The 24,995-nt window shown below is 45.7% G+C and overlaps 1 protein-coding gene and 1 long non-coding RNA gene across 2 annotated transcripts; both read left to right on the forward strand.

Annotated features, from left to right (window-relative positions):
* The first annotated feature begins 6,299 nt into the window (after window positions 1–6,299).
* On the forward strand, window positions 6,300–9,246 carry gpr3 (G protein-coupled receptor 3). Its single transcript, XM_014178009.2, has 2 exons — window positions 6,300–6,524; window positions 7,739–9,246. The coding sequence occupies exon 2, from the start codon at window positions 7,757–7,759 to the stop codon at window positions 8,756–8,758; it is 1,002 nt and encodes a 333-aa protein (XP_014033484.1). The 5' UTR covers window positions 6,300–6,524; window positions 7,739–7,756; the 3' UTR covers window positions 8,759–9,246.
* Window positions 9,247–18,657: 9,411 nt separating this feature from the next.
* On the forward strand, window positions 18,658–20,603 carry LOC106588731 (uncharacterized). The gene is made up of 3 exons (XR_001324700.2): window positions 18,658–19,128; window positions 19,562–19,600; window positions 19,765–20,603. It is a non-coding gene; the product is annotated as an uncharacterized lncRNA (long non-coding RNA).
* The last annotated feature ends 4,392 nt before the right edge of the window (window positions 20,604–24,995 follow it).

Raw genomic sequence — 24,995 nt, forward strand, 5'->3', positions numbered from 1 at the left:
TAAACCCTAGGCATTGAGCTAAACCCTAATCATTGAGCTAAGCCTGTAGGCTTTGAGCTAAACCCTAGGTTCTGAGCTAAACCCTAGGTTTTAAGCTAAAACATAGGCATTGAGCTAAACCCTACCTATTGAGCTAAAACCTACGTATTGAGCTAAAACCTAGGTGTTGAGCAAAACCCTAGGCATTGAGCTAAACCCTAATCATTGAGCTAAGCCTGTAGGCTTTGAGCTAAACCCTAGGTTCTGAGCTAAACCCTAGGTTTTAAGCTAAAACATAGGCATTGGGCTAAACCCTAGGCATTGAGCTAAACCCTAGGCATTGAGCTAAACCCTAGGCTTTGAGCTAAACCCTAATCATTGAGCTAAGCCTGTAGGCTTTGAGCTAAACCCTAGGTTCTGAGCTAAACCCTAGGTTTTAAGCTAAAACATAGGCATTGGGCTAAACCCTAGGCATTGAGCTAAACCCTAATCATTGAGCTAAGCCTGTAGGCTTTGAGCTAAACCCTAGGTTCTGAGCTAAACCCTAGGTTTTAAGCTAAAACATAGGCATTGGGCTAAACCCTAGCATTGAGCTAAACCCTAGGCTTTGAGCTAAACCCAACTCATTGAGCTAAACTCATTGAGCTAAACTCATTGAGCTAAACTCTAGATATTGAGCTAAATCCTAGGTATTGAGCTAAACCCTAGGCATTGAGCTAAACCCTGTGGTTTGAGCTAAACCCTAGGCATTGAGCTAAAACCTAGGTGTTGAGCTAAAACCTCATCATTGATCTAAACCTGTAGGCTTTGGGCTAAACCCTAGGCATTGAGCTAAACCCTAATCATTGAGCTAAACCCTAGGCATTGAGCTAAAGCCTAGGTATTGGGCTAAACCCTAGGTATTGGGATAAACCCTAGGCATTGAGCAAAACCCTAGGCATTGAGCAAAACCCTAGGCATTGAGCTAAACTCATTGAGCTAAACCCTACCTATTGAGCTAAACCCTAGATATTGAGCTGAACCCTTTGCATTAAGCTAAACCCCAGGCATTGAGCTAAACCCCAAGTATCGACATAAACCCTAGGCATTGAGCTAAACCCTAGGCATTGAGCTAAACCCTAGGCATTAAGCTAAATTCATTGAGCTAAACCCCAGGTATTCAGCTAAACACTATGCATTGAGCTAAACCTTAAGCATTGAGCAAAACCCTAGGCATTGGGCTAAACCCTAGGCATTGAGCTAAACCCTATGGCTTGAGCTAAACTTCAGGCATTGATCTAAACCCTAGGCATTGATCTAAACCCTGGGCATTGATCTAAACCCTAGGCATTGATCTAAACCCTAGGCATTGAGCTAAACCCTATGCATTGAGCTAAACCCTATGCATTGAGCTAAACCCTGGGCATTGAGCAAAACTCATTGAGCTAAACCCTAGGCATTGAGGTAAACTCATTGAGCTAGACCCTAGGTATTGAGCTAAACCCTAGGTATTGAGCTAAACCCTCTGCATTGAGTGTAACCCTAGCCGTTGAGCTAAACCCTAGGCATTGAGCTAAACCCTAGGCATTGAGCTAAGCTCAATGAGATAAACCCTAGGCATTGAGCTAAACTCATTTAGCTAAACCCTAGGCATTGAGCTAAACTCTTTGAGCTAAACCCTAGGCATTTAGGTGGTCTGAGCATTGTTTGGAAAACTAACAATGTTTAATTTGCTTACACATATCATGTCATTTTAAATGAGATGTCATGAAGAATAGGAGACAAGGGAAGGAGTCGAGGGAAGGAGGAAACAATACTATAAATGGAAGTGGGGCCAAGAAGAACAGAGGGGCCAAAGTTGAGAGTCAGGAAGTTCAAAGGGTGACAGACCACACACACAAACATGCTCACATACATACCAACCTGAAGAGTCCGACTGACAATGAGAGGTGCTCACCACTGAAAGGACCAGCAACGCTGCACCGAGGGCCTTTAGCTCTAACCCTCGCATCCTGACCACTACAAACCAGTTCAGACTAGTACAGACCAGCAAAAACCAGTACAAACAGGTAGAGACCACAGACTAGTCAGAGAAAAACAAAAAATAGCTTCAGTTCCTCAGGTGGCTTCAAGATGTCAACAGGGATCATAAGGTTCTAAAAGGTTCCAGAAGGTTCCAGAATGTTTCAGAACATTCCAAATGTAAGATTAAGTACTTTTTAGTTGGTTGTAGATTGCTTCCCTTGCAGAAGCCTCAAACTCAACAAAAAACAAATGGGGTTCTAGCTTTAGAAAAGATGAAATGAAGAGAAGAGGAGTTATCTGCATTTGGGAGAGAGAGAGACAGGAACCGGTGTAACTCAACCCTAGTCTACTTGGTTACCTAGCCATCCCCCTCCCCTTCTCCACCACCCTGAAACCCACACCACTGAGACAGATTGACACCTTTTTACCTCATAGCCCCAGGACACACACACATACAAAAGCATGCTCGCAAGCACGCACACACACAGGCATGTGCGCCCACACACGCTGATTATCATTCCGACACAGATATTACAGGTACTGTATAGACACTGTCACACAAGGTCATGTGTATTTTGTCAAATGCGTATTTATGTGGTGTATATATACAATGTGTTGTTAATTCCTGTCTATACATTGTTTTTCTAACTGTATAATTAACATATTGATTGACACACGCACATTGCAATGAATAATGCTTTAAGTCAATAAACACTTGTCACCTTCACCTCATACAAGCCCATGCCTTCTCCATTACATACACTCCTCCCTCCCTCCCACACACACAACCCAACCTCCTCTCCTCCTCTCCCTTCTCCTCCTCTCCATCCTCTCACTCCTCTCACACATTGATTTGTGCTGGAGCGTCAGAGGTGTGTATGTGTGTGTGTGTGTGTAGGGGGAGAGGCAGTATGTGTGCCTGTTAGATAACCGAGGAATTTCCGCAGTCACATGAGCACGAGCTTGAGCTTCCCGTTAACAGCTCATAAATCCCACCTGAGAGCAGTCAGACGGTAAGGAACAGATCTAACTGCCTGTCTCCTCTCTATCTAGCCCATCTAGGTGTTAAAAGGTCGTGTAGAAGAAAAAGAAACGCACACCTATTTAGGCGAGGTGCTGGCTAGCGGAGTAGAAAACTTGAAAATAAGGGAGAGCCGCACACTCTAGGAGCTCAGATGCAAAAATGTAATATCCAACGTTTCGACAGCCAAGCTGTCTTCATCAGGGTATGATCACAAACACTGAGAGATGACTCGTTTATATAGTGTCAAAAGACACACAGGTGTCTGTAATCATGGCCAAGTGTGGCCTAATATCATTGGTTAATTCTCAAATATAAAAATGACATACAAAGAACACCATACAAAAAAAAAAAATGGATAGCATACGATCATAAATTCCTTTTAGACTACACAAGCTTACAAACAATTACAGTGGCAAAGTCACAATAATCACAAGAATGGCTTAAGATCAAAGTCTATGTTGAGACCGAAGGGAGCAAGGGTCTTTAAGTTAAAGATCCAGGCAGCCTCTCGTTTTAACAATAAATTATCAAGGTCACCCCCTCTCCTAGGGAGGGTGACATGTTCGATGCCAATATAACGCAGAGAAGAAATCGAGTGGTTTGGAAGCAAACCACTCGATTTGGCAGTACATCCAACCGGCCTCACAACCGCAGACAACATGTAACCACACCAGCCCAGGACCTCCACATCCGGCTTCTTCACCAGCGGGGTCGTCTGAGACCAGCCACCCAGACAGCTGATGAAACTGTGGGTTTGCATAACTAAATAATTTCTGCACAAACTGTCAGAAACCATCTCAGAGAAGTTCATCTGCATGCTCGTCGTCCTCACCAAGGTCTTGACCTGACTGCAGTTCGGCATCGTAACCGACTTCAGTGGGCAAATGCTCACCTTCGATGGCCACTGGCCCGCTGGAGAAGATGAACCCCGTTTTCAACTGTGCGAGCCATTTGCTGATGTCCACGTTGTGAACAGAGTGCCCCATGGTGGTGGTGGGGTTATGGTAAGGGCAGGCATAAGCTACGGAAAACGAACACAATTGCATTTTATCGATGGCAATTTGAATGCACAGTGATACCTTGAAGAGATCCTGAGACCCATTGTCGTGCCTGTCATCTGCTGCCATCACCTCATGTTTCAGCATGATAATGCACGGACCCATGTCGCAAGGATCTGTACACAATTCCTGGAAGCTGAAAATGTCCCAGGTCTTCCATGGCCTGCATACTCACCAGACATGTCACCCATTGCATGTTTGGGATGCTCTGAATCGACATGTACGACAGCATGTTCAAGTTCCCGACAATATCCAGCAACTTCGAGCAGCCTTTGAAGAGGAGTCGGACAAAATTCCACAGGCCACAATCAACAGCCTGATCAACTGTATTTGAAGGAGTGTCGCACTGCAAGGCTCGTTTTCTGATCCAGGCTTCTACCTTTTTTTTAAGGTATCTGTGACCAACAGATGCATATCTATTCACAGTGATGTGAAATCCATTGATTAGGGCCTAATGAATATATTTGAATTGACTGATTTCGTTATATGAACTGTAACTCAATAAAATCTTTGAAATGATTGCATGTTGCCTTTATATTTTTGTTCAGTGTCATATAATCGGCTGAAATATATCTCCCTCTTCTCCCTCTCTGTTTTTCCCTCTAATGTGTAAATGACGTAATGTTATACATTTCTCCCAAAGAGAACCGGAAATCAGTTTCCTTACATGGTTCTATGTCAACGACAAAATGAGGGTCCCCTCTCTGCGCAGTGCCGTGGCCCGTGCGTAATCACGTAGACACATTGCAGCAACCACTGCAGCCAACCCACGCTGTTTTGTATTACCGGGGAAACCGAGAATCTCAGTTGCCAGATAAATCATCAATGACCGGGTTTCCCAGACATATCTATCAATCATCTTTCATCTGATAGCCTACATCATTAACCAATCAACATTAATCAGCTGTTCATGTTTCAAAATAGATAGTAAGCCTATACATGTTCAATTTCGTGCCTTTCAAAACACCCAAGGACATGTAGGCCTAGAGAGAGAGAGATATATAGCCTACGCAGTTTTTCTCAAAACGAGACCTTGGGACTATAAGGTTCTATATGCGCAAAGCATAGTTCTGAGATATTGAGCATCAAAGTTTTCACATCCCTGAATTAAAAACTGTTTTGTAGTGTTATGTTTTTTCTTAAAGGTACCTAAAGTGCAGAGTATCAAAATCTTGTAACATTTGTAATCCGTTTTTTTTAGGGGGGTGCAATCTCAGATAGATCGTGGCTCCAAAATGTCAGTCTGGGTTCAGCTATAAGGTTCAGCTATAAGGTTCCAGCTGACTCTTCTGAATTAGACATTAAGACATTAAGACAACTGTAGCTATTTGAATACATAAATGATAGAATAACACTATTTTACCAAGATAGAGTCAGAGCACATTAAGAAATGTATTCTGATCATCAGACGAATTACTGTCGTCACTGAACAACCACGTGACAACATCAACTTTCTAGTTTTTCATTCTTTCACTTAAAAGGTATTTTTTCAAGCATCTATCTTCACAGATATATGAAGAACCATTTAAAGATCAATTAAATATGACTATACATTTAAACAAAAAAAGTCAGATAGAACCTTATAGTCCCAAGGTCACGAAATGATCATGTATGATTCATCCGAGACAAAGGGTGCTTAGTCGGTGACTCACCTTAGGACACTGCATGCAGCCTATTCATGCACTTAGATCCTATTTTGCTCTTGCTTATTGAATGACGTACACGTTTCAACTGTTAACTTGTCTAATTCTGCAGAGACAACTACACATATGACCTCAAATGTTTTCTTATAGTCTTATTCAATACCGCCCAAAAATAAATGACAACAATCGATTATGCAAGCAAATTCTAGCATACAACTACGTTTCAGAACCTTGGACAGCTCCTCTATGTGCGAGCCCCCCTACGCTGCTAGCCCCCCTACGCCCTTTTCTCGCTCTCAAACATTTACACTTAACACGCATCTCTACTGCGGTGTGTGTGTGTGTGTGCGTGCGTGGATGCGAGTGTTTCGGAAACCCCTGTCCGACATTTTTAAGGAAAAGTTGCGCGCGAGGCAAGCCGCAGTGGGAGGGGCGGGAAGCTGCCGCATTTTTCTGAATGAAATTACTCTACAGGAGCCCCCCATCCCACCCCACACTCCCGTCTCTCCGAGCGCCTCATTGGCTAAAGCCTGCCACCACTGACGTCAGTCAAACCTTCCCTAGTGAAGGAACATGCGCGCAGGAGATCCATCCAGTCATTCCGGTGTTCCACCACCGGAGAAACGGAGACAATCTAATCGCAAGGAGGATATGTTATTACTCTGATGGGGACAGACAAGCCTTACTGAGATATTACCGACCATCGATATACCACGAGACAAGCTGGACACAGACAGCATCACGGCATCACAGTCTCCTGGATTCTCTGTCAACAGAGCTGATTTGAAAGAATCGTGATCAAGGTCTTGTTAGAAGGTAAGATCTTCTGTAGTGTCTGTCTGTATGTCAGTCTGTGTGTGGGGGCGGTGTATGTCATGTGTATGTAAACCTCAATTTATATCAGAGATAAAGCATGAGGACATGGTTTTCCAAGCTAGTGGGCATCTGTTACACAACACTCCACATGGCACTATAGAAGAGTGGAGAGGAGACACCAGAAGGGCTGCATTCCAATTCTGTCTTCTCCACCTTCTCCCTGGAGTGTGTACTCGTTCACTCCCTCTTGTATATTTAAAAGCATTGGCTAGACATACATATAGGCTAGACAGGGCTTCTTCATCATATATCTCTTACATTGCTTGAGGGGAGTGAACAAGTGCACACTTCAGAGAGAGAAGGGTAGACATCAGGCAATTAAATGGAATGGTCCCATAGTAATGTGAGGAGCATGCAATGTCTCTCCTTTGAGATGAACCAGTATCACTGTGGTTCAAGTGCACTACCTCCTGTGCCATAAATGCCCAGACCTTTTGGCAGATGCCGAAGTGTCCTAAGACCCAAGAGAGGAAGCCACTGTAGACTATTGAGATGCAGGAGATGTGAAGTGGAAGCCACTGTAGAATATCCAAATGCAGGACAGGAGACGAGGAAAGGAAGCCACTGTAGACTATTAAGATGCATGATAGAAGATGAGGAAAGGAAGCCACTGTAGACTATTGAGATGCAGGAGAGGAGACGAGGAAGCTAATGTAAACTATTGAAATGCAGGAGAAGAGACGAGGAGAGGAAGCTACTGTAAACTATTGAAATGCAGGAGAAGAGACGAGAAGAGGAAGCTAATGTAAACTATTGAAATGCAGGAGAAGAGACGAGGAGAGGAAGCTACATTAGACTATTGAGATGCAGGAGAGGAGAGGAGAGGAGACGAGGAGAGGAAGCTACAATAGACTATTGAGATGCAGTTGAAGAGACGAGGAGAAAAAGCTACTGTAGACTAGATGCAGCCCCAGTGCAGGGTGTCTGTCTGCTGCTGTTATGTAACAATAACAAACCACATGCAGGAACAGAGGGAGAGGGAGACTTGCTACTATTAGTTCCGTGACATTGTTAATTAACATCTCTGTCTTCTCTCTCTCTGTCTCTCTGTCTCTCTCTCTCTCTCTCTCTCTCTCTCTCTCTCTCTCTCTCTCTCTCTCTCTCTCTCTCTCTCTCTCTCTCTCTCTCTCTCTCTCTCTCTCTCTCTCTCTCAGGTGTCGTGTGTGTGACCCATGATGACCCAGAATGACTCGGACATCTGGTTCGAGGAGTCTTCAGGTTCAGGGATGACTTCGCCCCTTTCCCAGCTGGACCAATCAGATCCCACAACCATTCCTGAGGCCTCTCCTCTCAGCCTATGGGGAGTGGCACTGTGCGTCTCCGGAACCCTCATTGTGTCCGAGAACACCATTGTAGTGGTGGCCATCTTGGCCACGCCTTCTCTCCGTGCTCCTGTCTTCCTGCTCCTCGCCAGCCTGGCATTGGCCGACCTGCTGGCGGGCGTGGCCGTGATCCTCCACTTCCTCTTCCTGTTCTGTGTGGAGCCCACGGATTGGTCAGATCTGATGACGTCAGGGCTTCTGGCGACGTCACTGACCGCCTCCCTCCTCAGCCTGATGGGCGTGGCCCTGGACCGTTACCTGTCGCTAAGCCACGCCCTCACCTACGGCTCCCGCCACTCGCGTCGATGCGCCGCTGGTCTGCTGGCACTCGTCTGGCTGGGGTCATGTTTGATCGGCTCGGGCCCGATGCTGGGGTGGCACTGCCTCAATGACATCACATCCTGTTCCGTGGCGCGACCCCTGACCCGGACGTACCTGTCGTTGCTTTGTGGCGGCTTCCTGCTGGTCGTTATGGTAACACTGCAGCTATACACCGGGATCTGCCGCGTCGCTAGGCGGCACGCCCACGCCATCGCCACGCAGAGGCATTTCCTGCCTGACGACCAATCGTACAACAGCAAGCACGGGGGCCGGGGGAAGGGCCTCTCTCGGCTGTTGTTAGTCCTCGGAGTGTTCGTCAGCTGCTGGACGCCCTTCGCCCTTTACGGTTTGCTGGGCGATGCATCTAGCTCGCCCCTGTATACGTACGCTACATTAGTGCCGGCGGCGGGGAACTCTCTGCTCAACCCTCTGCTGTATAGCCTGAGGAACAGAGACATACGCAAGGTGCTGCTGCACGCCTGCTGTCCTCACAGACACACACACAACACACACAGGCCTGTTGACGTGTAGGATGGAGACACACACAGACACACACATACTGTCTCATATAACTGTAATGCATACAAATAGCACATCATCATCATCACTTGCACTTCAGATAAGAAGCAATCAGATTGTACTGTTCCAGAAGGCAGCCATCTTGGAGTCAGCTGGAATAAGCTCTGTCATTGGCTGTGAGACCTGATGTACTGTATCATCTCAACATGTGCCTCATCCTCAACTAACATGAAGACAATCCACTCTGATGCAATCACCCTCGCTGCAACTATCGTAATTCATCTGGGTCCTTGGTGGGACTATGCTATGCTGCTGTCGGTGATTCAAAGGTCAAATGCAGAGTAACTTGAAGGACTCTTAAACTCTTATCAAGGGTTTGCACTAATACTGTAAAAGGCACCTCAACTATCTCTGAAAAGGTTTGAGCTTGCCAATGTTTTCTAAAATAAAATGTATGAATGTTGTCTTTTTCTACTTCCTAAATAAAAACGACATTATTTTGTACTAAAAGTGAAGTGTAGTCTCCTTCTTTCTACGCGCACGCACGCACGCACGCACGCATACACACACACACACACACACACACACACACACACACACACACACACACACACACACACACACACACACACACACACACACACACACACACACACACACACACACACACACAAACACACACAGAACACAGACTTACTTGACTTAAGCCTGTTGACAATTGTCCTGCATGTCGGTTTGGAGCAAGTTTTCCCAGGTCACACCAGTTGAGGCCGCTCTCAGTCATTTCTGCCTGGACTTTCTGGGTTTCTGGGTCGCCCTCTGTTTCTTTTTCCCTGTGGGTCCCATTTCAACCACTGGGACAGACGTCAATTAAACATCTATTCCACGTTGGTTCGATGTCATTTAATTGAAATGACGTGGACATAACGTTGGTTCAACCAATGTGTGCCCAGTGGGCAGGGACTGGCGAGTGATGATGGTGGTCGGTTTCTGAAGGGTGTCCAATCCAGCTCCACTCATCTTTTTATTTTTCAGGAGGATCTTGAACATGGTGGATGACTGACAACCTGAAAAATGTGGACCTGTGGGAGAAGCCATTGACCTACACAAACGTTTTAAATATTTTATATGAATCCACAAATCACATTACAGTTGAGAAGGATTCAAACATTTCATAGGTCACGGATATACAACACAAGAGGTTGGTGGCACTTTAACTGGGGGAAGACGGGCTCGTGGTAATGGCTGGAGCAGAATAAGTAGAATGGTATCAAATACATCAAACACATGGTTTCCACATGGTTTCCACATGGTTTCCATGTGTTTGATACCATTCCATTCGCCGTTCCAGCCATTATTATGAGCCGTCCTCCCCTCAGCAGCCTCCACTGATATTCAGTATGGACACATGGATACAGAAATAAACTTCTTCTCCATACAGTAAGGCTACCCATGACAGCTGACACAGAGCAGTACCTCGCTGGCTGCTTTGCCTTTGTCCTATGCAGGCCTACAATATGAAGCCCACGCACTGTCAGCCTATGTACATGGTCATGACTGCCAAATATCAGCACTACAAGTTTGCACTGATAACCTGGTATTTCAGCAACTTGTCAGCTGAGGCCTGCTCCACTTACGGGTGAAAATAGCAACCCACTTCCAATATGAGGACTTCCCTCCAGCCTCCCTCACAACAACACCATCTGAACCCCTCCCTCTGGCCTCCCTCACAACAACACTATCTGAACCCCTCCCTCTGGCCTCCCTCCAGCATCTCCCTCTGGCCTCCCTCACAACAACACTATCTGAACCCCTCCCTCTGGCCTCCCTCCAGCACCTCCCTCTGGCCTCCCTCACAACAACACCATCTGAATCCCTCCCTCTGGCCTCCCTCCAGCACCTCCCTCACAACAATACCATCTGAACCCCTCCCTCTGGCCTCCCTCACAACAACACCATCTGAACCCCTCCCTCTGGACTCCCTCACAACAACACCATCTGAACCCCTCCCTCTGGCCTCCCTCACAACAACACTATCTGAACCCCTCCCTCTGGCCTCCCTCACAACAACACCATCTGAAATGCTCCCTCTGGCCTCCCTCCAGCACCTCCCTCCGGCCTCCCTCACAACAACACCATCTGAAATGCTCCCTCTGGCCTCCCTCCAGCACCTCCCTCCGGCCTCCCTCACAACAACACTATCTGAACCCCCCCCTCTGGCCTCCCTCCAGCACCTCCCCTCACAACAACACTATCTGAACCCCTCCCTCTGGCCTCCCTCCAGCACCTCCCTCACAACAACACTATCTGAACCCCCCCCTCTGGCCTCCCTCCAGCACCTCCCTCACAACAACACTATCTGAACCCCCCCTCTGGCCTCCCTCCAGCACCTCCCTCACAACAACACTATCTGAACCCCTCCCTCTGGCCTCCCTCCAGCACCTCCCTCCGGCCTCCCTCACAACAACACTATCTGAACCCCTCCCTCTGGCCTCCCTCCAGCACCTCCCTCTGGCCTCCCTCACAACAACACCATCTGAACCCCCCCCTCTGGCCTCCCTCCCGCACCTCCCTCACAACAACACTATCTGAACCCCTCCCTCTGGCCTCCCTCCAGCACCTCCCTCCGGCCTCCCTCACAACAACACTATCTGAACCCCTCCCTCTGGCCTCCCTCCAGCACCTCCCTCCGGCTTCCCTCACAACACCATCTGAACCCCTCCCTCTGGCCTCCCTCCAGCACCTCCCTCACAACAACACTATCTGAACCCCTCCCTCTGGCCTCCCTCCGGCCTCCCTCACAACAACACTATCTGAACCCCTCCCTCTGGCCTCCCTCCAGCACCTCCCTCACAACAACACTATCTGAACCCCTCCCTCTGGCCTCCCTCCGGCCTCCCTCACAACAACACTATCTGAACCCCTCCCTCTGGCCTCCCTCCAGCACCTCCCTCACAACAACACTATCTGAACCCCTCCCTCTGGCCTCCCTCCGGCCTCCCTCACAACAACACTATCTGAACCCCTCCCTCTGGCCTCCCTCCAGCACCTCCCTCCGGCCTCCCCAACAGCAACATCTGACATATTTGGTATACAAGAAAACATCATCAACATGCATGAATATGCACTGATGGTGTTACTGCCTGTCTCACCTCATTAGCTATCAGGTTGACGACGCGGTCATGTCTAGCGATGTATAAGTCCTTGTATGAACAGCAACCATTAACAATATGTGAAACAGACTCCATTACATTTGACTCATGTAAGATAGAAAATGGATCATGGTTTGCAGGGTACCAGAGTGCTAGGTTGTATTTTGTTGGTAGAACCTGAAGCCTTAACAGTGGTGTGAGTGTCCTCACCATTAGCAGCATTCTGGTACATGGGATGGTAGCTGGCGAGTTGGAGAGAACAAGTTGAAGGGCTTGCCCATGAGTATTCAATCAGGCTTGTTATGATTGACATTTCCCCTCTGCCTGTGGTCATGAAGCTAAAGACTGTGATTGAAGTGGCTTTAGCAAAGATTCAACATCTGTTTGCCAAAGTGCATATCCCACAGAAGCCAATGGGCGAACTCTACCGGTTCACGCTGAGTTCATAGACCAAAAAAAGTATCCAGAAACAGAAGAGAAAGCGAGACACCCCACTCAAAAGTTTTTTTATGGTTCAATGAAAGTCAATGAACTAAGTAGACCAGACCCAGCTGGGGTCATAATGTTAGAGCACGAATATAAAATGCTAATATCTTCAGCTGTGAGTGATGGGGGAAAAAACGGCCTTGGTGACAATAATTAGAATAATTTTACTTCTCTGTGGGAATCGTCTCTACGGGAATTGTCTTTCTCGGCTGTGATTCAGTTAAACTGTAGTACCGAAGCAATACTGTAGGTGCAGTCAAAAGCGTGCTTCCAGACTGGAACCTTGGCCGTCATGCAGCAACGCTGCTCAATGACCAAAGGATTTTCTTTGGCGGGAAAACAGATCGAGCACCAAGAGTTATGCTAATTATCTAGATTTACGTGGGAGGTGTGAATTGCATGCCATTACCACTGCTATGTGACAGGCAGCCTAGGATCCACATACACTTCACTACATTACAACGGTTTGATTTGTTTGATCTGAGCAATTTTTCTTAGCTAGCTACATAGCCGTCTTTGTATCAAAGATAATTGTGTAGTTTTGAGTAATTAGAGTAATTATCGAGGTTAGCTATCTTCGTCCTCCTAACGTAGTCTACACTGCTAGCTAGCTAGTCAACACTGCTAGCTAGCCAACCAGCCAACTTCTACCGACTAGCAGCACTGTAGAAACTATTACATTACAACGGAACGACTTGATTAGTGTAGTGTTAGCGTTAGTTAGCCAGCTACATAGTTGTCTTTGCTGTCCTTGTATCTAAGATAATTGTGTACTTTAGAGTAATAATTGAGGCTAGCTAGCCAGCCGCGACGCGACGCCAGACTTAGTCAACACACCTAGTCATCATTAACCCACTGCTAGCTAGCCAAACGTTACCGACTAGCAGCGCTGTAGATACTAATACTTTACAACGGAACGATTTGACTAGTGCAGTGTTAGCTAGCTAGCTACATAGTTGTCTTTGTCATAGCTTGATAATTGTGTAGTTTAGTAATTATCGAGGTTAGCTAGCCAGCTATTTCCGTCCCCCGCGACGCCATTTTTTCCAAACCCAGCCAACTATTACCGACGAGCAGCATTGTAGAAACTAAATACATTACAAAGGAACATCTTGATTAGTGTTATGTTAGCTAGCTACAAAGTTGCTTTTGTATCATGACAAGGTGTAGTACTGAAACTATCGAGGTTACCTAGCCAGCTACACGTTCAAAGTCAATAACGCAGCCACTGCTAGCTAGCCTACTCCACCATCCAGCAGTACTGTATCATTTTCGTCATTTTAGTCAATAAGATTTTTGCAACGTAAGCTTAACTTTCTGAACATTCCAGACGTGTAGTCCACTTGTCATTCCAATCTCCTTTGCATTAGCGTAGCCTCTTCTGTAGCTTGTCAACTATGTGTCTGTCTATCCCTGTTCTCTCCCCTCTGCACAGGCCATACAAACGCTCCACACCGCGTGGCCACTGCCACTCTAACCTGGTGGTCCCAGCGCGCACGACCCACGTGGAGTTCCAGGTCTCCGGCAGCCTCTGGAACTGCCGGTCTGCGGCCAACAAGGCTGAGTTAATCTCAGCCTATGCTACCCTCCAGTCCCTAGACTTCCTGGCACTGACGGAAACATGGATTACCACAGATAACACTGCTACTCCTACTGCTCTCTCCTCGTCTGCCCACGTGTTCTCGCATACCCCTAGAGCATCGAGCCAGCGGGGTGGTGGCACTGGAATCCTCATCTCTCCCAAGTGGACATTCTCTCTTTCGCCCCTGACCCATCTGTCTATCTCCTCATTTGAATTCCATGCTGTCACAGTTACCAGCCCTTTCAAGCTTAACATCCTTATCATTTATCGCCCTCCAGGTTCCCTTGGAGAGTTCATCAATGAGCTTGACGCCTTGATAAGTTCCTTTCCTGAGGATGGCTCACCTCTCACAGTTCTGGGTGACTTTAACCTCCCCACGTCTACCTTTGACTCATTCCTCTCTGCCTCCTTCTTTCCACTCCTCTCCTCTTTTGACCTCACCCTCTCACCTTCCCCCCCTACTCACAAGGCAGGCAATACACTTGACCTCATCTTTACTAGATGCTGTTCTTCCACTAATCTCATTGCAACTCCCCTCCAAGTCTCCGACCACTACCTTGCATCTTTTTCCCTCTCGCTCTCATCCAACACTTCTCACTCTGCCCCTACTCGGATGGTATTGCGCCGTCCCAACCTTCGCTCTCTCTCTCCCGCTACTCTCTCCTCTTCAATCCTATCATCTCTTCCCTCTGCTCAAACCTTCTCCAACCTATCTCCTGATTCTGCCTCCTCAACCCTCCTCTCCTCCCTCTCTGCATCCTTTGATTTTCTCTGTCCCCTATCCTCCAGGCCGGCTCGGTCCTCCCCTCCTGCTCCGTGGCTCGACGACTCACTGCGAGCTCACAGAACAGGGCTCCGGGCAGCCGAGCGGAAATGGAGGAAAACTCGCCTCCCTGCGGACCTGGCATCCTTTCACTCCCTCCTCTCTACATTTTCCTCTGCTGTCTCTGCTGCTAAAGCCACTTTCTACCACTCTAAATTCCAAGCATCTGCCTCTAACCCTAGGAAGCTCTTTGCTACCTTCTCCTCCCTCCTGAATCCTCCCCCCCCCTCCTCCCTCTCTGCGGATGACTTTGTCAACCATTTTGAAAAGAAGGTTGACGACACCGCTGGTCCTGCTCACACTGCCCTACCCTGTGCTTTGACCTCATTCTCCCCTCTCTCTCCAGATGAAATCTCGCGTCTTGTGACGGCCGGCCGCCCAACAACCTGCCCACTTGACCCTATCCCCTCCTCTCTTCTCCAGACCATTTCCGGAGACCTTCTCCCCGACCTCACCTCGCTCATCAACTCATCCTTGACCGCTGGCTACGTCCCTTCCGTCTTCAAGAGAGCGAGAGTTGCACCCCTTCTGAAAAAACCTACACTCGATCCCTCCGATGTCAACAACTACAGACCAGTATCCCTTCTTTCTTTTCTCTCCAAAACTCTTGAACGTGCCGTCCTTGGCCAGCGCTCTTGCTATCTCTCTCAGAATGACCTTCTTGATCCTAATCAGTCAGGTTTCAAGACTGGGCATTCAACTGAGACTGCTCTTCTCTGTGTCACGGAGGCTCTCCGCACTGCTAAAGCTAACTCTCTCTCCTCTGCTCTCATCCTTCTAGACCTATCTGCTGCCTTTGATACTGTGAACCATCAGATCCTCCTCTCCACCCTCTCCGAGCTGGGCATCTCCGGCGCGGCCCACGCTTGGATTGCGTCCTACCTGACAGGTCGCTCCTACCAGGTGGCGTGGCGAGAATCTGTCTCCGCACCACGTGCTCTCACCACTGGTGACCCCCAGGGCTCTGTTCTAGGCCCTCTCCTATTCTCGCTATACACCAAGTCACTTGGCTCTGTCATATCCTCACATGGTCTCTCCTATCATTGCTATGCAGACGACACACAATTAATCTTCTCCTTTCCCCCTTCTGACAACCAGGTGGCGAATCGCATCTCTGCATGTCTGGCAGACATATCAGTGTGGATGACGGATCACCACCTCAAGCTGAACCTCGGCAAGACGGAGCTGCTCTTCCTCCCGGGGAAGGACTGCCCGTTCCATGATCTCGCCATCACGGTTGACAACTCCCTTGTGTCCTCCTCCCAGAGTGCTAAGAGCCTCGGCGTGACCCTGGACAACACCCTGTCGTTCTCCACTAACATCAAGGCGGTGACCCGATCCTGTAGGTTCATGCTCTACAACATTCGCAGAGTACGACCCTGCCTCACACAGGAAGCGGCGCAGGTCCTAATCCAGGCACTTGTCATCTCCCGTCTGGATTACTGCAACTCGCTGTTGGTTGGGCTCCCTGCCTGTGCCATTAAACCCCTACAACTCATCCAGAACGCCGCAGCCCGTCTGGTGTTCAACCTTCCCAAGTTCTCTCACGTCACCCCGCTCCTCCGCTCTCTCCACTGGCTTCCAGTTGAAGCTCGCATCCGCTACAAGACCATGGTGCTTGCCTACGGAGCTGTGAGGGGAACGGCACCTCCGTACCTTCAGGCTCTGATCAGGCCCTACACCCAAACAAGGGCACTGCGTTCATCCACCTCTGGCCTGCTCGCCTCCCTACCTCTGAGGAAGCACAGTTCCCGCTCAGCCCAGTCAAAACTGTTCGCTGCTCTGGCACCCCAATGGTGGAACAAGCTCCCTCACGACGCCAGGACAGCGGAGTCAATCACCAACTTCCGGAGACACCTGAAACCCCACCTCTTTAAGGAATACCTGGGATAGGATAAAGTAATCCTTCTAACCCCTTCCCCCCCCCTTAAAAGATTTAGATGCACTATTGTAAAGTGGTTGTTCCACTGGATATTATAAAGTGAATGCACCAATTTGTAAGTCGCTCTGGATAAGAGCGTCTGCTAAATGACTTAAATGTAAATGTAATTAGCCTAGCCATTAGCCCAAACAAAGAAAACGATGTTTGTGCATCCAGGTATACTTATATGGGTGAATCAACTTATTTTTATGACATTATTTCATATGATTTAATACATGTTATTAACAAAGTGTGCTCCATTTGAAGTATAATTAAGTGATAATGCCGAGAAGCCGTGTTTGGAGGATATATTTGCACGGGTGTTGTCGTTGAGGGCCGGCAAACCGTGGCAAGATATCCTTCAAACACGGGCATTATCACTTTTATACAGGGTTGGGTAGGTTACTTTGTAAATGTAATCCATTACAGTTACTAGTTACCTGTCCAGAATTGTAATCAGTAATGTAACTTTTGGATTACCCAAACTCAGTAAGGTAATCTGAATACATTCCTTTACTTTTAGATTACTTTCCCCTTGAGAGGCATTAGAAGACAAAAATGTATGTTACCAATTGAACAACATCTATTGCAGGATAAATCAATGTTAAAGTTTACATCGCTGGCCACATATGGATGTTACATTTTACTTTATGGGTTGATTATGTTGGCTTCTTCTAACCCATCACTTTCTACTACAGATAATAATATTATTAAATTATATCTTTACATTAAAAACCAAAGTCTATCAGAATTCCAGTCATTCCAGTAAATGTTATACCCCTTGATCTTCAAGAATAGGACTTGGAAATATGGAAGTATAGATTAGCCAAATAGTTTTACCTGAGCATAACCCCAAAGAGCATAAACCCAAAACTAAGGACTTATTAGCCAGCCCTACTCTGTTGTTTATGATTTTGTTGTCATGGAGAACTGATTGGGCTCATTAATAAATGCTGCGCTCATGGAATGGCATGCTTTGAGCACTACTGAAAAGTGCTATTTACATGTGAAAAATGAATGCCATATGCTGCATTTACTATAGGTCTATTGTTTACCTTTTTGTTGGTGAAACTTAGATATATTGATAATATGCAACTGTTTAAAAGGCAAATCCACAGATGAAACAATATCAAAACAGACGCCTGTATCTGTTTTGGTAAAAAGCTAAGGGATGGGCCTGGAGAAATGTAACCACTCTCAAATTAGTAGACAGAGCTATGGATGCAAGGACTGACCATCCATGATATCAAAATTGTTTTAACCATGTTATGAGGCTATACAGTGTTTGTTTACATTTACAATGTTGACAAACATTGGAGTAAAACAAGCTTATATTTGGGGTTCTGATGGAATGGGACATTTTAACTAAGCTCATGAGGCATTTATAAGTTATATTCTTCAAGAATCAAAGTCCAAAATTGGATGCCATTTATTCCTACTATTTCATCCTTCCACAAGATATAGTCCCGAAACAAATCTGGGGTTGCTACCCAAGCCGGTTGGATTTCGTTCTATTTGTTCGGTTGCCAGAGACGCGACCCAGTCGTTCGGTCTTTTTGTTCTGTATCTATGGACGCGACCCAGTCGTTCGGTCTTTTTGTTCTGTATCTATCACTGAATATTGAAATAATGTTTCAAATATCGAAAAGACAGACAGTAAGTTTTACAAATCTCCGCTGTTGAAAACGAAATGTTAGTCCAAAAGAAATGTGAGATAATGTCTAGATGCCTTTTATAGTGGAGATCAAGTTTAGAACTTCTCTGCCTGGACTGATGAGCAAGTGGATAGTGCAGTCAGATGGAACAGAGTAAATAGGCATTTTAAAGGGGAGTGTAAACACTTTAGGAAGTAAATCTAATCAAAGATATGTATTGAATACACAAATACTAAACACGTGCATTTAACATAAAAACATCTCTATATTTAGTATTCTGATCGTCAGCGCCATTTTAAATCAGCAAATTGTCTGTGGTATTGAGTATTTGCGCAGAGAGTTAATTGAAGAGAGTGAGGTTAGGTGCAGACAACGAAGATGGCAACAACAAGTAGTAATTCAAACATGAACTGTATAGCACCAGGCGGTATGAATTGGCTCCAAAAAAATCCCTTGGTAAGCTACCATCGGCTGACCAAGGACCCACAAGCTTTGAAGAAGTGGCCCCATGTCCTGAAGAGGAATGACGTGCCAGCTGGAGCTAGCAGGATCTGCAGACTTCGCGATGAAGGGCACTTTCGATGCGGCAACCCGGAGTTTCCGAATGGAAAGGAGTCATTGGCATACGTTGAAGCTTGCGCCTCTATTTTACATTTCGAGGGTTATGGTGTCGGGGTCACCGACCATCATCAACATCGCTGCGGTCATGACTGTTGTTGACTAGGCTAGCGTTAGACACTGGACAACTTTGTTGCAACTGAAGGTAACTAGCTAATTGCGTCTGAAGTGTTTTGTGTAACATCTCCCAGCAAATAACGTTAGCAAGCAACTCAACTGCAACTAAAATTGTTACACAGTTTATCCGTGTTCCCCTGTTATTAGGTAGTTACTGTAGCGAGCTTCCACCTCAGATAGTCAAGTACTGTAATACATTTTGTTGACAGATTTGATTTTGTAATGTTTTGTTAGCTCCACCTCATTTAGCTAGACTGAAGTTGACATAACTAATGTTTGCTGAAAAATAAATGTCCCTGTATTTGCTGTGTGTGTGTGTGTGTGTGTGTGTGTGTGTGCGCGTGTGTGTGGACAAAGCATACAAGACAATTAGCTTGTTAATGCCAACTGATATATTTGGGTTCAGTTGGTTTAACAAAACGTTTGTTTGTTTTCTGGATGACATCTTCATCCATGACAAGGTTTTCATCCTGGAGGAGACTGTGCAGGAGGCAGAGGAGGTACATTCAAATCCATGTTATTTCTAAGGCTATTGTTTCTTTCAAGACACCATCTGTCATCCCTGAGGCCATTTTGGATATAAAATGGACAATATACAGTATATGCAGTGATTCTTGAAAATAACTATAGCCTAATAGATGCCATAATAGTTTTCTACCAACAGGAAAGAACGGTTAGTACAGCATGCCAAAGTGACCCCTGGGTACCAGTGGTCCTGTGCTGCGGTGGAGAAGAGGTCCACCAGGACCATCACTAAAGAGCTCATGACCATCAGTATATAACCGAGTCCTGCCCCTATACGCCACAGATGGAGCAGACGGAGAGTGAGATCAGTGAAGACCAGAACTCACTGTATGAACCTGAGAGCTCAGAATCACAATCACCACAGTACGAGCCAAGATATACGATCACTTTGGGGGAGCGGGCTGATGTTCCGAAAATGGGGAAGGAGCAGGCCATACAACAGCGAATTCAAAGATACACCCATCCATAAAGGGAATCGGAGTGGAATTGTTTTTCCACTGATTTTTTTTACCTATTTCAACAGACATGCTACCTTGTCCCGGTCCTGCTGTTTTGACTCTCTCTCTCAACCTATGAATGCTCAGCTATGAAAAGCCATTTGCTCCTGAGATGCTGAGCTGTTGCACCCTATATAACCACTGTGGTTATTATTTTCATGTAAAAAGGGCTTTTGTAAAATACATTTGATTGATTGATTGGTTGTTTGCTGTGCTGGATGCTGTGTATTCACTGTCTGAGTGATGGGACATTTTTATAGTATCAGTAACATATTTTTGTGTGTATTTAATCTGCATCTTAACTTCTTAAAGTGGCAATCTGCAGTAGAAGCAATAACAAAGTGTCTCCCTGTTCCTCTTTCAGTAAAAAGCTAAGGGATGGGGCTGGAGAAATGTAGCTACTCTCAAATTCATAGACAGAGCTATAGATGCAAGGACTGACCATCCATGATATCAAAATTGTAATCCTGTTTCTGTGATCTGTTTCCACTACCATCTACCCAGTTCGCTTTAGAGAAAGGCGTCTGCTAAATTGCATATATTATTAAAGTCTACTTTGACTCTGCCAACTGGCTGCCCAGTGTAGTTACCATTCCTTTCCTATAGATGGCAGCCAAAGCTAGTTGAAGTCACTATAGCCACAGGGACACGGGTTTAGTGCGCGTTGAAAGTAGTTTTATCTTCAAAGCAAGTTTATCTGGTTACGCTTGAACCTGTTGTTATAGTGGACAAGCTAACTAATGCTATTTTTACATAAGGTGCAGGCATTAGGTCTTACAGCAGGCTAGATTTACTAAATCAACTGGTTTTATTCGAACTCAAACCCTATGTAAATGCCTTTGTTTCTGGGTTGGGTGCCTTATGGAGGAATCGACACACGCAAGGATGAGACGGCGTACACCTCGTCCAATTCTCCCCTGTGCCCATATGGTGAACTGGCGATAAACTGCCAGCCTGTATGCGCTGCAAACTAAATCACAATGCACTTATAATGAGCACGCCCCATTATTGGTTAGAATGAGATTTCATGAATCATGATGCTGTCTGCGATTCCAACTCCGGTAGTCTAATCAAAAGGTAAATGTGTTACCATCACGCCAAACAGCGCTGGTGATAAACACCGTTGTAGGATACTGATTATATATACTGAGCACCTACCCACTATTGATATTATCCTTAAACAATATATAATCTAGCAACATTTCAGCAATTATTTAACTGGCATATCTGCTGCTGACTGGTCGAGTAACCCCTTCTGCCAGGAAGTCCTTCATAAGGATTAGTGGTGCGTGTATACTAGACAGCTGAAACTGCTGCAGCACGCCCACCGTTGTGACTCGCTGGTGGGCGTGCATGTTCGATCGTGTGTCAAAAATTCATCATAGCATGTTTGTATGGTCTGGTTATTAAATGGGTACATAGTTCAATAGTAATATCCTCCAAAACTCAAATGAGCTAGATAGTTGGCTAGCTAGCTATCTAGCAAACTTCACATACTGTATAGATAGCTAGCTAAGTTATTTAAATATCACCAGCTACCTAAACTTCATATTAGCTAACTATATTGATGTATTTATCACTGTAAAAAAACAAACTCCAAATGCATTTGTAGATAGATAGCTAACAGCCATGGAGGAGGGTGAAAGGATAGCAGCCCCAACTGTCAGTGAGAGAGGAGGCTATTCTGGATAGGGCAGTTCCTGTCCCTAGAAGTGAGGACGGCGATAATAGTAACATCATTTTCAGTTCGGTGTAATTTGACTATAATGAAGTCTGTTTCTTGTGAGGTTTTCTGTCCTCAGATAAAGAGCGCTATGAAATTGTGTCTACATATGAAGAGCAGTGATTCTCAGTTCTGGTCCTGGGGACTCAAAGGGGTGCTAATATTTATTTTTGCCTTAGCACTGCACAGCTGATTCAAATGATCAACTCATCATCAAGCTTCAAGTGGAATTTATGTATTGTGACGCTATCCTTGATATGATCCTGTTATTGTCACATGCTACACATGCACATACAGTTGAAGTCGGAAGTTTACATACACTTAAGTTGGAGTCATCAAAACTCGTTTTTCAACCACTCCACAAATTTCTTGTTAACAAACTATAGTTTTGGCAAGTCGGTTAGGACATCTACTTTGTGCCTGACACAAGCAATTTTTCCAACAATTGTTTACAGACAGATTATTTCACTTATTATTCACTGTATCACAATTCCAGTGGGTCAGAAGTTTACATGCACTAAGTTGACTGTGCCTTTAAACAGCTTGGAAAATTACAGAAAATGATGTCAAGGCTTTAGAAGCTTCTGATAGGCTAATTGACAACATTTGAGTCAATTGGAGGTGTACTTGTGGATGTATTTCAAGGCCAACCTTCAAACTCAGTGCCTCTTTGCTTGACATCATGGGGGAAAAAAAGAAATCAGCCAAGACCTAAAAAAACATCGTAGACATCCACAGGTCTGGTTCATCCTTGGGAGCAGTTTCCAAACGCCTGAAGGTACCATGTTCATCTGTACAAACAATAGTATGCAAGTATAAACACCATGGGACCACGCAGCCGTCATACCGCTCAGGAAGGAGACGCGTTCTGTCTCCTAGAGATGAACGTACTTTGGTGCAAAAGATGCAAATCAATCCCAGAACAACAGCAAAGAACCTTGTGAAGAAAACAGGTACAAAAGTATCTATATCCAAAGTGAAACGAGTCCTATATTGACATAACCTGAAAGGCCGCTCAGCAAGGAAGAAGCCACTGCTCCAAAACTGCCATAAAAAGCCAGACTATGGTTTGGTTTGCAACTGCACATGGGGACAAAGATCGTACTTTTTGGAGAAATGTCTTCTGGTCTGATGAAACAAAAATATAACTGTTTGGTCATCATGACCATTGTTATGTTTAGAGGAAAAATTTGGAGGCTTGCAAGCGAATAACACCATCCTAACCGTGAAGCACGGGGGTGGCAGCATCATGTTGGGGGGGTGCTTTGCTGCAGGAGGGACTGGTGCACTTCACAAAATAGATGGCATCATGAGGGAGGAAAATTAGGTGGATATATTGAAGCAACATCTCAAGACCTCAGTCAGGATGTTAAAGCTTGGTCGCAAATGGGTCTTCCAAATGGACAATGCAAGCATACTTCCAAAGTTGTGGCAAAATGGCTTAAGGACAACAAAGTCAAGGTATTGGAGTGGCCATCACAAAGCCCTGACCTCAATGCTATAGAAAATATGTGGGTGTAACCGATGTGAAATGGCTAGTTAGTTAGCGGTGGTGCGCGCTAATAGCGTTTCAATCGGTGACGTCACTCACTCTGAGACCTGAAGTGGTTGTTCCCCTTGCATTGCAAGGGCCGCGGCTTTTGTGGCGCGATGGGTAACGATGCTTCGTGGGTGTCAGTTGTTGATGTGTGCAAGGGTCCCTGGTTCGAGCCCAGGTTGGGGCGAAGAGAGGGACGGAACCTACACTGTTACATGGGCAGAACTGAAAAAGCGTGTGTGAGCAAGGAGGCCTACAAACCTGACTAGGTTACACCACCTCTGTCAGGAGGAATGGGCCAAGATTCACCCAACTTATTGTGGGAAGCTTGTGGAAGGCTACCCGAAACATTTGACCCAAGTTAAACAATTTAATGGCAATGCTATCAAATATTAATTGCGTTTATGTAAACTCTGACCCACTGGGAATGTGATGAAAGAAATAGAAGCTGAAATAAATCATTCTCTCTACTATTATTCTGACATTTCACATTCTTAAAATAAAGTGGTGATCCTAACTGACCTAAGACAGGGAATTTTTACTTGTATTGAATGTCAGGAATTGTGAAAAACTGAGTTTAAGTGTATTTGACTAAGGTGTATGTAAACTTCTGACTTCAACTGTATGTGTACCCATGCATCTATCAATCCAATGTTATCATGATTTGTTATCAGGGATATTATACTTTAGTAATCCACAATGACCTGGTGATGTAGAACTCTAATTACATTGTCTTCCATATTCCTACAGATACCTTGTAACTGGGGATTCTTTCAAAATGATTGCCTACAGTTAACGTGTAGGGCACTGCAAGGTTGGGTTACCAGGGCCATCTGGGACTGCCTCCTGAAGGAATTCAGGTGTGTGAAGGCTACCTGTGTCCTGCATAACTTCTTGAGGATGGACACAAGGACCAGGAGGGAATCTGCAGCTCGCAACCGTGTGCCAGAGGAGGAGTCTGCTGCTCTGCAGGATGTTTCAAGGATGGGGCCTAACAATGCAGCAAGAGAGGCAATCCATGTGCTGGAGATCTTCACCTCCTACTTCTTCAAAGAGGGTGCTGTTCCCTGGCAACACCATAGAATACACTATGCACAACCAAAGGCTATTTTAAGTGCTATTCACATTGCAATAAGAGTATTCTTCCATTTACTAAGCTATGTCAACTGCAGTTATTCAATTCTGTTTCTCTCCCTTTCATTTCTACTTCTCAGGTGAGGGTGCTTTTTGGGTAAGGGTGTGATGTCTGTACAAAAACAAAACAGGCTATTTTAAATCACCCATATTGAAAAAATTTAGAACAATTAGACACCCTATAGCCCACACCTACATACTCATTTATCAATCTGATTGATGTATTGTGTTATACACCTGAGCCTGCTTACTGCACAACTGTGGCTCCTTCCACCTTCAAAGAACAGGCAAGAGGGCCCACCATGGAGAATAGTAAGACACTTCATTATTTCACACAGATCTGCTAGATAGCTAGCTACACATCCATAGGCATACAGGTATTTTTATCCTCCGCTTCATAATAAGCAAGAACATAGCTACAGTGAGGGAAAAAAGTATTTGATCCCCTGCTGATTTTGTACGTTTGCCCACTGACAAAG

Source organism: Salmo salar, chromosome ssa27 (assembly GCF_905237065.1).
Source record: "Salmo salar chromosome ssa27, Ssal_v3.1, whole genome shotgun sequence".
In the NCBI taxonomy this organism is placed as follows: Eukaryota; Metazoa; Chordata; class Actinopteri; order Salmoniformes; family Salmonidae; genus Salmo; species Salmo salar.